Source organism: Oryctolagus cuniculus, chromosome X (assembly GCF_964237555.1).
Source record: "Oryctolagus cuniculus chromosome X, mOryCun1.1, whole genome shotgun sequence".
Taxonomy (NCBI): domain Eukaryota; kingdom Metazoa; phylum Chordata; class Mammalia; order Lagomorpha; family Leporidae; genus Oryctolagus; species Oryctolagus cuniculus.
In genome coordinates this window covers 43,611,837-43,629,198 of record NC_091453.1, presented here as the reverse complement: position 1 = coordinate 43,629,198, position 17,362 = coordinate 43,611,837, and the positions used below count along the sequence as shown (strand labels likewise).

General features: G+C 42.0%; 1 protein-coding gene across 14 annotated transcripts in view; it reads left to right on the top strand.

Moving 5' to 3' along the window:
* The window catches only part of ARHGEF9 (Cdc42 guanine nucleotide exchange factor 9), a 407,702-nt gene extending 395,088 nt beyond the window's left edge, over nt 1–12,614 (top strand). For 11 of the 14 annotated variants that reach the window (XM_008272701.4, XM_070067439.1, XM_051827736.2 and 8 more), the window contains 2 exons: nt 2,796–2,864; nt 9,324–12,614. In XM_008272701.4, the coding sequence (XP_008270923.1) occupies nt 2,796–2,864; nt 9,324–9,505 (251 nt within the window). In that variant the 3' untranslated portion in view covers nt 9,506–12,614. The remainder of the gene's footprint in view (nt 1–2,795; nt 2,865–9,323) is intronic. The other 3 variants (XM_008272702.4, XM_070067440.1, XM_051827741.2) reach the window with 2 other exon arrangements.
* The last annotated feature ends 4,748 nt before the right edge of the window (nt 12,615–17,362 follow it).

Sequence of the window (17,362 nt, the reverse complement as noted above, 5' to 3'; positions counted from 1 at the left end):
TATTCAATTCAGGAAAAAATTGTAGAAATTACACTCCCAGCATGATTTTACAGGTACCCTTTCTCTGTCTTCTGCAGTACTGGATAGTATCTACTTGTTTCAGTTTTCCATTCTCATCTAGCAAGACTGAAATGAGTGTTTTGATATACCTGCTATTTATTTTCAGTTCTTGTTTAGTGAATTGCCCATTCATACCTTACACTCCTTTTTATTTTTTGTCTTTTTTTAGTATAAATTTGCAAGAAGTCTGTATTGGGATAGTAAAACTTTGTAAGTCATCAGTGTCACATACTTTTCCCCAGGCCATTTATTATTTGTCTTTTAATTTAGTTCTCATACTTAGTTGTACAAAACTTTAAATTTTTACTTCAACAAATGTATCTTTCATTCCTTTAGTGGCTCGTGTGTTTATCTAACCTAAGAAGATCTTTTCTCACCAACACTTTGCAGTTTACTAAATTTTCTATATTTTTTTTTAGTTTTAGAACTATAATCCATCTGGAATTTACTTATTGTATATGGTATGAGGGAGGAATACCATTTGTTTTGTTACTGGTGGATAGGCAGTGTATCAGCATCATATATTAAATAAATCATCTATTTCCCACACAATTAAAATGCTACTTATACAGAGTCCTCATATAATAACTTTCCATGCATACTTGAACTTGTCTTTATGCTTTCTACTCTGCTTCATCATTCTATTTGTCACTACTTGTGTCAAGACAATAAATACTCTTTATTACACTAGTCTTTGAGAAATGTGAAATCCTTGGGGGGGATCAATTCTCATTCACTCTTCTTTCATCATTAGCTCTTAACAGTTGTTAGATGTTTATTTATATGATAATGAAATTCATTTTTCTAGGTCCCAAACAGGTTTCATTTAAATTCTGATTGGCAGAGTATTAAATGTGTTAATATGTGAATTCTTGACATTTTTACCAAGTTTTCATTCAGGAACATGGCCCATATCTTTTTATCCAAGTCTTGTTTTATCTGCTTCAGGAAAGTGGTATAGTCTACTTCACATAGATTCTATACGTTTTTACCTCTTGCATTACTTTTGATAATCTATTTTGCTTAAAAATCATTAATTTCCTCTGGATTTTCAACGCAATACTATATATATATAGTGTATGTATACATATACACACACACACAATTTTGTCTTTTTTAAGATTTATTTTATTTATTTGAAAGAGTTACAGAAGAGGTAGAGAGAGAGAGAGAGAGATCCTCCATCCACTGGTCCACTCCCCAGATGGCCGCAAAGGCCAGAGCTGCGCCGATCCAAAGGCAGGATCCCGGAGCCCCCTCCAGGTCTTCCATGCAGGTGCAGGGACCCAAGGACTTGGGCCATCCTGTACTGCCCTCCCAGGCCACAACAGAGAGCCGGATCGGAAGTGGAGCAGCCAGGACCCGAACCGTCGCCCATATGGGATGCCAGCACTTCAGGCCGGGGCTTTAACCTGCTACGCCACAGGGCCGGCCCCACAATTTTGTCTTAGTATTTTACTTGATTCCGCAATTGTGGTTCTATCTTTTCTCATTCCTAATATTTCATATTTATTATTTTCTTTCTTTTAAAGAATTATTTATTTATTCGAAAGAATTATACAGAGAGAGGAGAGGCAGAGAGAGAAGTCTTCTATCCGCTGGTTCACTCCCCAGTTGGCCACAATGGCCAGAGCTGTGCTGATCCGAAGCCAGGAGCCAGGAGTCTCTTCCAGGTCTCCTACACAGGCACAGGGGCCCAAGGACTTGGGCCATCTTGTACTGCTATCCCAGGCCATAGCAGAGAACTGTATCGGAAGTGGAACAGCCGGGACTCCAACTGGCGCCCATTTGGGATGCCGGAGCTTCAGGCCAGGGTGTTAACCCACTGCGCCACAGCGCCAGCCCCCATATTTATTATTTTCTAACAGTTTTTGAATCAGGTTTATACTTTGTTAATTTTGATTTTTAAAAATAATTAAATCATTTAGAGTACATTTTCCTTTGAGTAAAGCCTTAACCATATCCATAGATTTTTGATGTAAAATATCCTTTTGTTCATTTTTTAGATAATTTGTGAATTCAAGTATAATTTCTCTTGATCGAGGGGTTATTCAAAATACTGTTACTACCAGTGTTTCGGATATTCATTCTAATAATAAATGTTATCTCTCTTATAAATTAGCTGTTCTTTCTGTCTTTTAGCCTGTACAATTTTTTCTTTATCCTTGACGTGCTAATTTCACTAAGTAGTCAATGTTTTGGTAGGTGTGTGTCTGTATTCTAATCCTACCTGGGACTTCATAAGACCTTTTACTCTTATAACAAGTACCTCTTTATTTCACTTAGCCAAGTTTTCTGTTCTTTTTTTAATTCAATTTTTTTCTCCTTCTGAAATGTTTTTGTCTATATATATGAATATTTTCTGATATAATTCTCTTATGTTTTGACTCATCGTTACCTTTTCTTTGCAGTCTTCTTAAGCAACATCAAATATTTCTTCCACTCTCTACCATATTTCATTTAAAAAATTATCCATTTAACAGCCTCTTAACTTTTGTTCTCATTTCTTTTTGCCCCTATTCTGTGAAATGCATCTTTGTAGTTAAGTTATTGTCTAAGTTTCTGTCAAGTTTCCATATTAAGTAGCGAATTACTAGGTCAAAGAAAATGATCTTTTTGTGTATAAAAGTTTTTTACATCTTACCAAATTGCTCTTCCAGAAAAAAAATTGTATTAACTTACAAATTCAAGAAGACAAGTTCTCATAACAAAATCATGTGCTTTTTTTATTTTAGGCTTTGAAATTTCTGAAAACCAGAAGAGGCAGGCTGCAATGACTGTGAGAAAAGTCCCTAAACAAAAAGGTAAAGCTGCTTTTATTCCCCCAGCCTCTCTCTCCCCCACTTCCACATGCCATGTGTGATATTGCAGAGCTTATCCGCCATGTGCTTGCATAGTCATATAAGCCCATTTCCATAGTGGGGTTCTTCTGGGGTGGTGGAGGATAATTCCCAGGCCCCAGCTGTCCCTAATTGACAGATGGCGAGTATATGTAACTGCTTACGGTTGAGGAGTGAATGGTGTAGGATGGACATGTCCTAGGTAGCTCACTGGGAACAGGAAAAAGAAAAAGAAAACCTCTGTTTGTCTTTATTTTTACTTAAAAACAAAGAGAAGCTTTACTAATAATTCAGAAATATAGATAATGTTAGACATTTATAATTTATTTAATAAGTAGAAATACATTAGAAATGTGTGTTCAGCTTCTTTCACTGGTCTGAGGGCACCTACCAAATCAAGAGCCCCAAATCAGAATGGAGACCTCTGACTGAACCATAAAGCTTACAAATACTTAAAAATACCTTGCACATCAATTTAAATCTGAAGAAAAGCTTTAGTTTCTCTTTCTCATGAATGAGAACAAAACTAAAGCACTCAGCTGAACCAAGGAAATGAACTACTTACTGCTTGTTAGAGAGTGCCTGTTCAGTATCAGTATCTTTATGGTTTTTTTTTAATTTTATGTTTAGGGTTCCCACTGAGAATATAGGTACTAGCAATCCCATTTCTCAGGTGAGGAAACTTAGTTTCATCAGGGTAAAATGACTCTGAACCTAAGTCAGCTTGACTCTGAACCCACTGCTCTCTGTTCTTCATGTCAAGGTCCTCCTGATGCAGCCCATCCTTGGAAAGAAGAGTGGATTTTTCTGTGTCACCTCAATTACTAATAGCTGCTTCTGTTACTGATAGCCATTGTCACTGTCCCAAGGGATAGGCATTCTTAGTGAGATCTCACTTTCCCCAAGTCCTTCCTTCTGGTTTCTCAATGGGTTTTCTGGTGCTGAATGAGTCATCATACAGAGTATTGGATTCAAGTCCTACATCTACATAAAGCACCCTTAATTATTCCCAGTGAAACTCTCTTTGATTGAGGAAACTGGGTGCCCGAGAATATCTGATTTTCCATTAAACATTGCACCTAGCTGGGCCTCTCTGATTAGACATGCCTTCCTTTCAACTGTTTATTGCTTCTTCCTCTTGAGGGGCCAATATTGGCTCTTTTCCTCATCATGGAAATGTGATTCCCTTTAGACAGGAAATTACAGCCAGCTACCCCCAATCTTTCTGAGGCTGAAATTTGAGAAATGGTGTCAGAAAGCACTCTGGAGTTAATGACAGTAATGATCTGATCTGGATTAACAAGGGAACTCTTTGAGTCAATGTCTTGTTTTCCTTAGACACAGTGGTGATTAGATAATAGCCTTGGTCAACTAGAGAAGTATCAGGCTGCAAAAGGGATACTGTCCTAGCACCCTGCCTCTGTTTCCTGGAGACTCAGTTTCTGAGCTTCTCTCATTCTGATTTCTCTATTGCCCCCATCACACTGGCCTCTATAGTAGATTGGTACATTTTAATCCCAGCTCAGGTACCCTCAAGCATATCTGAGACTGTCAGGCCTTTTCACTAAGAACACTTCAAACAAACATCTACAGATAAACCAATGAAAAGGTAGTCCTGCTATGTCACTCCAAGACTTTGAGTCAGGTTCCTTCCCTACCCTGTCTGGTCTCCAGGTTGTACATCTCACACACTGTCTTGACTCCCAGTATCTAAACTCTGTTTCACCTAAACAACTTTCTTCCCTTAACAGCAATCTTAAAGTCTTCAGGGGAAAACACCTAATTTTTAACCTCCCAGAATTCCTTTGAATTGTTTCTCATATTTCTATTTCTGATATTCAAGACTCTCTTGTTACTCCAGGGCTATGGTGATTAATATATTTTAAGACTCAAGGGTGCTACACATATGGAAGTGGTTGTCAGATTTAGGAATTCAGTAATTGCAGTGTATACATAGGGGAAGTGTAAAGGAATTCTTTCAGCTACCCATGAAAGCTATTTGCCATGATCCTTCTTCCATTTATTCCTTAGAAATGATGGAGGCATTGTTAAGATTTCTTCTCTGAAGAGGTAATTAGTCTAGTGTCCTTCCAACCCCATCTGTAACACCTTGGGATATTATCAACTCAATGTACTGCTTTGCTAAGGGAAATCCTGGTTGGGAGAACAGCAGAGAGGATCCAGTCTAGTTCCAATGAAGGTGTTCTCACTTCACCTTTGCCTATCATAATGTCTTGGTTTTGAATATTGATAAAACTTCTTAGGAGTTAGATGCAATTCCAAGCCTATCAACCCAATCCAGTCTGTCAATAATGAGCTCTCCAGGACCATGAACACAGCCCCATTTTCAGAGGTTTTAGTGCCTGATCAAAATCAAATAAATAGCCTAAAATAGCCAAAACAATCTTGAAAAAGAAGAAAGTGGGAGTAATCAATTTATCCAATTTCAACACTCATTATATAGCTGCAGTTACCAAGAGAGTGTAATTATGGCAGAAGAATAAACATATGAGATTGACAGAACAGAACCCAGAAATAGACCTGTACAAACATGTCTAACTCCTTCTTTACAAAGGCACAAAGAACATTCAGTATAGAAAAAGTAGCATGTTCAACAAATAGTGTGGAAGCAATTGGACTTCCCTGGGGTGTGTGTGGCGGGGGAGATAGAGAAAATAAACCTATACCTTATACAAAGATTAACTCAAAATTAATCACGGAAGTAAATGTAAAGATACAGAACTCTTAGAAAAAGTAGGAAAAAAATCTTCAAGATCTAGGGCTAGGCAAAGAAGTTTTTTAGATTTGACACCAAAAGCTCAAACCAAAAAATAAAAAATAAATGATGATGTGAATGTTGTGAGAGTTGATAATCTCTGGGAAAGGTGCTATAAATAGGATTAAAAACAAAAGCTATAGGATAGGAGAAATATTTACAAACCACATAATTGGAAAAATATAATTGTCTAAAATATATAAAGAACTCTTAATAATTAACAGTGTTCCACAGGGGGAAATCTTGTTGTTGTCTTGGAACCTTTGGAACACATAAAATCTGTTTATAGTCATAAAAACGTCCCTAACAGTAAAAATACCAAGCATTCTAGTTAGAAAATGGGGTTCAGAGATATTTCACTGAAAACAGCATATGGACAGTAGTTAAGCACATGATAAAGTGTTTAACCTCATTAGTCACTGGAGAAATACAAATGAAAACCACAATGAGGTATTGCTACACACCTATTAGAATGACTACAAAATGGTAACAATACCAAACGCTGACAATGATACAAAGAAAATGGGTCATTCATACCTTGCTGACAAGAATGTAAAATGGTATAGCCACTCTAGAAAATAGTTTGTCAGTTCCTTAAAAAACTACCATACAACCTAGCAGTTACACTCCTAGAAATTTCCCCAAGAGAAATGAAAACTTGCATGCATGTAAAAGCCTGTCTATATAGCAGCATTATTCATAATAGCCAAAGTTGGAAACAACTCATGTATCTTTCAATGAGTAAATGATTAAACAAACTTGTACATCTATACCATGGAATATTACTCACTCTTGAAATGATGTAGTTTACAAGAGGGCCAGATTAAGAACTAAGGAAGGTGTTGAGGGCAGCAGAGATGTGAATACAGTTATAAAAGGGTAAAGTGATCCTTGTGGTAATAGAAATGTTCTAAATCTTGATTACATTTTATAGAATTATCAATATTTTGATTGTGAAATTAAAATTTTACAAGATGTTAACACTGGGAAAACTAGGTAAAAGGTGCAGAATCTCTTCGTACTATTTCTTACTACTGCATTATGATCTATAACAATATCAAGATAAAACATCCTTTTTTGAAATTTAAGAGGAAGATTTATTAGAGTCAGAGACCTCCAGCCAGAGTGGCATGGCGGGGGGGGGGGGGTGGTTCAAGAGAAGCAAAACCTGAAGGGTCTGGTAGTACTGGAGTTTTTAGCACAGTTTTGGGGAAGGAAAAAAACTTGACATTCAGTTACAAGGCTGGGACAAAACCATCAGAAGACCTAATTTGCAGTCTTATATCCTATTTGGCTTGCTCATGATAAAACAAAAAGAGCCATCAGAAGGGTGGAATACCTTATTTACTATAAACTGGCAGCTCAGAAGGAATCACCACTCCCTTGCTATTCTCATGATAAGATTGGAAGCTTTCAAGGAGTGGGCAGGCAGGCAGGCACTTTTGACCTTGCTAAGGATTTTGCACCCTCAGTTTCCACTGGGACCACACTGACTCACTTAACTCATCTGACTCCTCACATTCCCCACCCAGAAGAATGGACCCTAACTTCTGTTAGGGAAACTGGGTTATGACTGCTCTGGCTGCTTCATGCTGAAAAGGGGCATCCTTGAGAATGACAATCAAGACAGGGTTCCAGCAGGAAGTGGCTTCTCAGCAGGAGGTGGCTTCTCAAGGGGGATGCAGTGCCTGCTTGTACAAACTGCTTCCATCCGAGGTTTCATGTGCATGGCCACCTAGAATTTCACTGTTTCAAGTCCGGAGAAAATGAATCTAACAAGCAGATTAAACTCACAGGATCTAAAACAAAGGACAGAGTCATTATTAGAGGACCTAAGAAAGGTGCTGTCTAAAACCATGAGCAAGTTTTCCAACTGATAGGCAAATAGAAACTGATAGAAGGGACCTGATAATAATCAGTTGGGTTTTAAGGTTTAACCAGGTAGGAGGACCAGACCTATCTGTCTCTTCACATGGGGTACCAGAAGAGACATCATAAGGGAGGTGTGAACCTTCTTAGGGAAAAACATTTTCTTTTTAAAAAAATTAAATTAGCTCTCCCAAACTCCCTATCTGTTATCTCCATATTGTCTATTGGCATCTAGTACATTCATATTTCTGACACCATCTTTAAAAACTAACTCTTAGAAAAGAACTTGATCCTTCTGACAGAAATGCCACTACTGATGGTGGCTTAATCTGATACTACTAGGCCAACGGGGTCAAATCATCAAACAAAGAAGCAGTAATGTTGGAATTTCAAACATTGGCTAGTGAAGGAAGCAGGTATTTGGAAGCTGAGATGCCATCTTGGCATGTGTAAATAATGTGCTGTGTGCCTCATTCTGTTCTTTTCTGAATATAGATGATTAAATTTTGAATTTTAAGTCCCTCTGATTCCTGGAATCCTCCATTTTACTTTAATGGTTGTGAGCACACAGAAGTTGAAAAGGTCTTGAAACTTATTAGTGTCATTGATGCTGTTCCCACAAAAGGTCAAAAATATATTTCAAGTATGCCTTGCTTTCTCTGAATCGTATCTTCTGGTAGTGAGTTTGTTTTCTTCCGCAGCTACAAATGTCCATTCCCTATTAAATGCAGGTTCATCACCCTCAGCTCATACTAAGTCACTTGTGTCTCATGCTTTTAGAAAACTTCCCCCTCAGCACCCCCACCCAGACCTGCCCTAAAGTCAATAGTTCTTACCAGGCTTTTTTTTGACATTTCCAGGGCCAATTCGACAGGGGAAAAAAAACCAAAGCCATTTGGAATTAAATGGAGTTTGTTTTGTCCTTTGCAGGACAGAGGTGGAGTTTGGGAGTTTGGGATTTCTATTTTTCCCTCTTCCACTCTTTACTGAGGAAGGGGAGGATCCCCTTTCTCCTCTCCCTCAGCCAAGCATTTGCGAATGTCCTTGCAGCCCTGCAATTGCTCCAAATAGCCTTTCCCCAGCATCCTCTACCCTCAGTTGTGCTGGTCTGGACATGCTCTGTTGTGCCCTGTGACATCACTGCTTGATATTCTATTGCTTTCACTGTGTTTTAGGTGTTGTAGAGGGATCAAAAAAACAAACAGAAGCAAGAGAGTGTCAGAGTATGATGATTGTAGAAAGGACTTCTGTTAATTGAAACATTCTGCAATAGGACTGTTTCTTCTTGAAAACAGCTCTAAACTGAGAAGTGAAATAATGTGTGTTCTAGCCCTTGCTTTGTAACTAACGTATAATGTGATCTTAGGTATGACATTTCTCTCTAGCTATCAGTGTCCACATCTATAAAAGAACTAATAACAACACCTTAAATTTTGTAGTGATATCTGAGTAGATGGAGAAGTGTGTGGTGTTGTAGTAACAGCTGTGCCATTCAAAAATTGGTTAGGGAGAGAAATTCTCTCCTTGATTGAGTTACAACACAGTTCAAGAATACCTTATCAGAAATTCTTGAAATAGATTTTGGGATTTTTCAAATTTTGGAATAACTGCATGGATTTTATCCCTAATCTGAAAACACTCCAACAAATGCTTAATATGTATCAATTCACACTCTATGCTTTCTTGGCTTGTCCACTCAGAGTGCTCACTGTGTAATTTGAAAAGCCTTTTGTGACTTAACTTACATTGTCTCTCTTTTGATCTCCCATCTGCTCTAGGTGTAAACTCTGCCCGCTCAGTTCCACCTTCCTACCCACCACCGCAGGACCCGTTAAACCAGGGCCAGTACCTGGTCCCCGATGGCATCGCTCAGTCGCAGGTTTTTGAGTTCACCGAACCCAAGCGCAGCCAGTCGCCATTCTGGCAAAACTTCAGCAGGTTAACCCCCTTCAAAAAATAATACCTACAGGGAGGCAGATAATTTTAAAATAAAGTAAATAAAATTATATTTATAGATGGACCTTTTTTCGGAGAAGCACTGTTGAAATTTATATATACATGCATACATACATATATACATATATATGGTCATACACAGAGACTCTTGAGTGTACATGCACACACACATGCACATGCATAAACACACACACAAACACACAAACACACATACACACACACATAGAGAAGGACCAAAAACGTTTTCTGTTGTTTTTGGGAAGTAAAATCTGTAGTTGATAGGAAGAGGTACCAATGACTTCCAAACATGTGATCCCTTCTTAAAAGTTTTCAGTTCTTACCTGTTCCCCTCCTCTTTTCTTTCAGAAATTAACATTTCTATTTGTTTCTTTTCTTGTTCAGATAATCTCTTTGCTCTCCTGTGAGTGATTCACTGACTTGTCATTATTACCATAGATGTATTTGTATTGTTTTTTTTTTTTTCTTTCCTGATGATACTGATGCTGATGACTTTTGAATTTCATTTGATGTGGTGGAGTTTGGGAGTTTGGGATTTCTATTTTTCCCTCTTCCACTCTTTACTGAGGAAGGGGAGGATCCCCTTTCTCCTCTCCCTCAGCCAAGCATTTGCGAATGTCCTTGCAGCCCTGCAATTGCTCCAAATAGCCTTTCCCCAGCATCCTCTACCCTCAGTTGTGCTGGTCTGGACATGCTCTGTTGTGCCCTGTGACATCACTGCTTGATATTCTATTGCTTTCACTGTGTTTTAGGTGTTGTAGAGGGATCAAAAAAACAAACAGAAGCAAGAGAGTGTCAGAGTATGATGATTGTAGAAAGGACTTCTGTTAATTGAAACATTCTGCAATAGGACTGTTTCTTCTAGCACTGGGGATTCCCATGGTATAACACTGCTGGGTCATTGCAGTTTTGCATCTGGGAGTTAGTTCGAGCCAATTATTCTTTTTCAAGCCGCCTTTGTTATGAGTTTCCTCCTAGGCCTGTCTCCCCCCGCACTCCCAGCCCAGAAGATCTGAACTGGAAGCAAAGAGGTTGAGACTCTGCCTCCTGAGGGAAGGATTTATCTTCCCCACTCAGTACCAAGTAGGTGTAAGGTAGAGCTCCCTACAGCAGTCATTTCAATGTCCTGTTCACCCCTGTTCCTATTTGCAAATTTTTAAGGCAGAATTTATAGGAATCCATGGAAGGGTTCAAGTCAGAACCTGCTTGACCAAGATCATTAGCTGCCTGTCAAATTATTGAGAGTCCAAGGCTGACAGTAAGCCCTTTCAGGAAAGAACAGGGATGGGCATGGAAAGAGACAGCCTTGACCCAGACGTTGTACTTGCAGTTCCTACCATCCAGTTGTGCAAAACTTCCCCTATTGTTAGTAAATTGCATGGACAATCTTCCCACTCTTCTTCCTTCCATCCCCTGTCTTCTTTCTTCCTCTAGCCCTCCTAACGCAGGAGGATTTCTGGTGTTCACATACTGACAGCAGTTCTGGCACTTGAAGGGCCTCATTCCAGTATCCTCCCATGCCAGGACATTGAGGCAAGTGAGTGAGGGGCCTAGGGGATACTTCTTCTCTAGACAAAGAGTCTGAGACAGACACTCTACCCTCGGACTCATTTTTGGTAGGCTTTCCACTTGGCAGAACTAACTTCTTCCACAAAGAAGCAGGGTCTCTATGGGTGTAGGAGTAGCTGTCTCTCCTCCCTATGTGGCCCCTTGGCATATACAGACCTTGAACAGCCAGGAGAATGGGGTATAAATGAATGAGGATGGGCCCTGCTGTGGAAGGCAACTCTACCAAGGAATCTGGAGATTGTAAGTCTTCCTTGGACCCCACAGGAGACTTCATCACCAAAAGATCTCAGTTTATCAAGCAGCAGCCATGGCTACATGAGGAATTCAGCTTAGCTGGCTTTTTTATTGCCTCCTGACTCAGACCAGGCCCTATCCAGCCTGGAAATCTTTCCTCTGTGGGAGTTAAATTACAAGCTCTTAAGGCTTCCATTTCACCATATCCAAGTCAGACTTGTAGAGTAAATCAAGGATAAGCCTCATCTGGGCAGAGGTCAGGGCTCGGGACTGGCCACCACTGCTCAGCACATAACCTAGCTACTTACACTCCCTTGGCAAGAGACCTGGTATCGAGCACTCAGGCTAAAATGTCCTCCCTGGCAAACAGACTGTTTCAGTAGCTGTGCAGGCCTCCCTTTAGTGTACCCTCCCCCCTCACTTTCCTACTTTCCACTCCACCTCACTAGACTTGGCTTTGATGTGTTTCTCCAGGAGTTGGAGGCACATCAGGAAGGGATGCTTGGACAAGTCACTGGGCCTACAACACCTTTTCACTCCCCTCCCACCCTGAGGCCTGTGCCCAGGGCTCCAGATCAGGGATATTAACCTCTCACTCCCTATTTCTCCACCCAACCCACTGACAATACCAAATGGCAGCATTTGTGAAAGCAACAAGAAATCAGCTTTCTGTTGGTTGGAGTGTCCCCAAAGCCTATGGCAGCAAAGCAAACCTGTGGTCAGCAGCCCAAAAGGAATCCATTCATTACCTGGGCTCAGTGCCCAAACCTATGTGTCCCCAAAGCAATGCTACTCCCAAGAACTTGATAATTCTCCTCTGTCTCTGCATGGCCCTGAGCTCCCATTTCCTCAACTCAATGAGGCCTGGATTTGCTCTACAAAAGGCTTTGCTAGTGTGTTCTATTGGCCCTGCTGTGGGGAAGTCTTAACACAGAAATACAATTCTTTCTCTCTTCTTCTGTCCCCCTCTCTATATGTGTATATCTCTAATGGGTCTATAAGGACAGCAACAAGAGAGTTCCAACAATTCTAGTGTGAGGCCAATAGTGATCTTTTAGTGCTTTGGGGGTGGGGTGGGCTGGGGTGGATGGATGGGCAACAGTGAATCTGATTACCCCTGCTGCTCTGCATTTGCCAGTTTATTCTTTTGTTTCTTCTATTTGACTGTTTGACCCTGTCAAACAAGTGTCAAAGTTGTGTGTTTAAAAAAATGTTTAACAAAAAAAGATGTTGTAATGACACAAAGCCTTATGAAAATATTTATGGAGTTCAATAAAAGAAGTAAAAAGACACCCTCCAGGCATAGCTCTTGTGCCATTGTGTGTGTGTGTGTGTGTGTGGTACCTGTTTAGCTAGCTGCAAAATAGAATTTACCTGGTGGGGGAGGGCTTACAGCAGTCCTGTTTTGATCTACTAGCAGTGCTGTTTCATTCCCAGGTATCCCATTAGCTATCTTTGACTTTCTTTGTCCTTTCTCAAAGAGTAGACCACAAGAATGAAGTTTGAACCTGTAACTGGGTACTTGCAAATTTTCTTTTTATAGGATTGTCCTTTATGTCCCCTGGCCCTTTGACAAGACTTGAAGGCCAATTCCTGATTATGCTCCTTTGCCTCGAAGATAAAAATTCAGTATCTGCCCTGGGCACTTGAGTGCTTAAAGACTGCCTTTAGAACCCAGCCAGAGGCCATAGCGCTCCAGAATCCCCCACTACAAGTACCTCTTTACAGCTTTTGATCTTGTCTCCTCCGAAGTAGACACCTTCCCATCTGTCCCTTTGAATGGGTGGAATGGCCTTACCATTTTTTCTGTCATGGTGTCACCTGACTGAAGATGCTATCTTGCTATCTGCTGCCTGCTAGGCCTGCATGTTGTGTCTTATGATGCCTTTCAGAGGCCCAGTGGTGGGTCTGCTCTGGCACTGTATCACCTGCATCTCTCCAGAGCAGCCAAACACTGACCACAATGATGTACATATTTACTAAAAGGGTCCAGATAATTGTGGTAAGCTACAGAGTTGAGAAATGAAGCAGATGTGTCTCTGGGTTAGGGTGCGAGCCCTGTCTGTCCAAGCCTTGGGGATGCCCCCTGAGTGGGATTTGGGCAAATCAATAGTTAAACCAGTCCTGTCCACCTTTCCTTTTGCACCATGTTTGGGTACTCCTCATTTAACCCCCTCCTTTGCTTTCACCACCCCTTTTTCTTTGCCTTGAGGTCTGCCATCTTTCCTCATCAAAATCAGCCAGCCTCAGCTCCCAGCACATTTCCCAGTCCCAGCCTCCTCGGCTTCCAGAGGTTAATCTCAGATACCTCCAGCAGACCAAAGGGAAAGCATCTGGTCTCAGTCTTTCTTGCTTGCTTTTTTAAAGTTTTCTTTTAAAGATTTATTTATTTGAAAGTCAGAGTTACACAGAGAGAGGAGAGGCAGAGAGAGAAAGAGAGGTCTTCCATCCGCTGGCTCACTCCCCAAATGGCCGCAACGGCTGGAGCTGCACCGATCCAAAGCCAGCAGCCAGGGGCACCTGCAGTGCCAGCTTCCCATATGGGCGCCGATTTGAGTCCCTGCTGCTCCACTTCCGATCCAGCTTTCTGCTGTGGCCTGGGAGGGCAGTGGAAGATGGCCCAAGTCCTTGGGCCCCTGCACCCACGTGGGAGACCTGAAGTGAGCTCCTGTCTCCTGGCTTCAGATTGGTGCAGCTCCAGCCGTTGCTACCATTTGGGGTGTGAACCAGAGGATTGAAGACATATCTCTAGTGCTTTCTCTCTGCCTCTGCCTCTCTGTAACTCTGCCTTTCAAGTAAATTAATACATATTTTCAAAAAAAGTATCATTTTTGGGAGGTCTTAAAAGGGAGATACCAATAAAGGGAGGGCCACAGGGCCTTAGCCTATCCCAAGACCACTGTATTAAGGATAATGGCTTCGCTCTGCAGTTTCTTCAGAATCTTCTGGGAGGCTCAGGAGTGGGAAGTGATGCCTCTATTGGTCAGAACTAGAATGGAGATAGGAAACTCACTCTAGCTTCCAGGGAAGGACACTTCCTAGAACAAATCAACCCCTGCCCATCTCTATCCTGAGAAAGACCTGAATGGTCCCCAGTGGAGAAAGCTTATGGCTTGTGTAAAAACATTTCCTCAGGGATGGGCATTGTGAAGCAGCAGGTTAAGCTGCTGCTTGGTATGCTGGCGTCCCATATCAGAGTGCCAGTTCATATTTCTGCTGTCCCACTCCTCATCCAGCTCCCTGCTAATGCAGCTGAGAAGGCAGCGGAAGATGGACCAAGTATTTGGACCCCTGCTCCCCATGTTGGAGACCTGGATGGAGTTCCAGGCTCCTGGATTTGGCTGGGTCCATATATGTGGAACCTATATGTGGGGAATGAACCATTTGGGGAATGAACCAGAGGATAAAAGATATCTTTCTCTCTCATTCTTGCTTTTGTTCTCCTTCTCTGTCACTCTGTCTTTAAAATAAATAGTAAATATGTAAAAAATAAAAAACAATTCCTCAGGGGCTGGCATCCCATATCGAAACACCAGGAGTTCCTACTGCTTTGCTTCTGATCCTGCTTCCTGCTAATGTGCCTGGAAAAGCAACAGATGATGGCCCAAGTATTTGGACCCCCCGAAATCCATGTGGAAAACCCAGATGGAATTCCTGACTCCTGGCCCAGCCCTGGTTGTTGTGCTGATTTGGAGATGAAATCAATGGATAAAACACCTCCTTCTATCTCTGTCTCTCTTTGCCTCTCACTCTGCCTTTCAAATAAATAAATAAATCATTTTTAAAAAGCAGTATGTCATATTAATGATGACTTTACCAAGTATGGAGTGTTATTTAATGTTTATGGCAACAGTTTTTTTTTTGACAGGCAGAGTTAGACAGTGAGAGAGAGAGAGACAGAGAGAAAGGTCTTCCTTCCGTTGGTTCACCCCCCAAATGGCCACTATGGCCGGCGAGCTGCGCTGATCCGAAGCCAGGAGCCAGGTGCTTCCTCCTGGTCTCCCATGCAGGTGCAGGGTCCAAGCACTTGGGCCATCCTCCACTGCCTTCCCAGGCCACAGCAGAGAGCTGGACTGGAAGAGGAGCAAATGGGACAGAATCTGGCGCTCCGACAGGGACTAGAACCCGGGGTGCTAGCGCTGCAGGTAGAGGATTAACCTAGTGAGCTGTGGCGTCGGCCTTATGGCAACAATTTAACAATGGTAATATTACCCACATTTAATGTAGAAGAAGACAGCTATTAAAACTGACTATAAATGGTTACCAGCTTGTGAGTGTTCCTCACCTATCCATCACCCCTGTTTAAACTTCAGAGCTGCTGCCTCCCAGAGCTTTGATGAGTAAGGGTTAGGGAGAAAATAGCATCGCATAAGCTACTACTAACAGATGAATGAGTGTCATTTACACTCTTTGATAGCCCAAAGTCTTAAATTTTATAATCTAGACCTCCAGCAGGCACTGGCAGCCACAGGTGCCTTTTGTCTCTACCACCAAGAGCAAGTGGGAGAAGGACCAAGGCCTCACTGGCTTATTACAATGTTTCTATCACTGAAGCTCCCACTATTCTGCTTGGATCCCTCAGCTTTTGGACCATTTGGGATTTCGTTATTCATGCTGACATACTCAACTCTGGCTCCCAGGGGCTTCTGTCCTGACCAGGATATGGAGCTTATAAGGTAGCTCTCACTTGTCCAGGACTGTACCTACCAGGCCCAAGGTAACAAACTGCCACCTACAGAACAACAGTTCATCAAGGTGTATTCGATCAGCAGAATTTGCGGCACAGTTGGAGAAAGATGTTTGGAGACCAGATTCATGCCTCTAACAGCACACTGTTTTGGTTCATCTCCCCCTCTTCTGTGTTGTCTATGACATCCTTCTCCAGTGAGCCGTGAGTGTCAGATGGACACTATTTTCTCATCTAGTTGAGGGTGCAGAAGAAGAAGGATAGCACTTGGGTATAGAGTAGCCTCGTGTTCTTCAGAAGCCTGTATCACTTACACTCAGCTCATGAGGACTCCACGAATATGTCACTTAAAACAGCTTCCTAGGGATGCATGTTGTAGTGCAGCAGCTTAAGACACAGCTTGGACACACCTCGTATTGGGGTGCCTAGGATCAAGTTGCACCTCTGCTCTTGCTTCTAATAACGTGCCTTGAAGGCAGCAAATGATTGCTCAAGTGTTGGGTTCCTGCCACCCATGTGGGAGACCCAGGTGGAGTTCCTGGCTCATAGCTTTGCCTGGCCTAACACCAGCTGTTACAGGTCTTTGGAGAGTAAACTAGCAGCTGGAAGATTCTTTCTCTCTCTCTCTCTCTCTTTCTCTCAAAGAAATTAAAATGAATAAACTTTTTATAAAAGCAACTTTTTTAAGGATTTATTTATTTATTTGAAAGCAGAGTTAGAGAGAGGCACAGGCAGAGAGAGAGAGGTCTTCCATCCGCTGGTTCACTCCCCAGATGGCTCAATGGCCAAAACTGCGCTTATGCGAAACCAGGAGCCAGGAGCTTCTGAGTCTCCCACACGGGTGCAGGGGCCCAAGGAATTGAACCATCTTCTACTGCTTTCCCAGGTCATAGCAGAGAGCTGGATCAGAAGTGGAGCAGCTGGGACTTGACCCAATTAGGATGGTGGTGGCTTTACCAGCCATGCCACAATGCCGGCTCCCAAAAAGACAACTTCTTTTTTTTAAAAAAGATTTATTTATTTATTTGAAAGGCAGAGCTACAAAGAGAGAAGGAGAGGCAGAGAGAGAGAGGTTTTGGATCAGCTGCACTGATCCAAAGCCAGGAGTCAGGAGCTGCTTTCGGGTCTCCCACGAAGGTTCCAGGGGTCCAAGGACTTGGGCCATCCTCTACTGCTTTCCCAGGCCATAGCAGAGAGCTGGATCAGAAGTGGAGCATCTTGGCCGGCGCCGCGGCTCACTAGGCTAATCCTCCGCCTTGCGGCGCCGGCACACCAGGTTCTAGTCCTGGTCGGGGCGCCGGATTCAGTCCCGGTTGCCCCTCTTCCAGGCCAGCTCTCTGCTGTGGCCCGGGA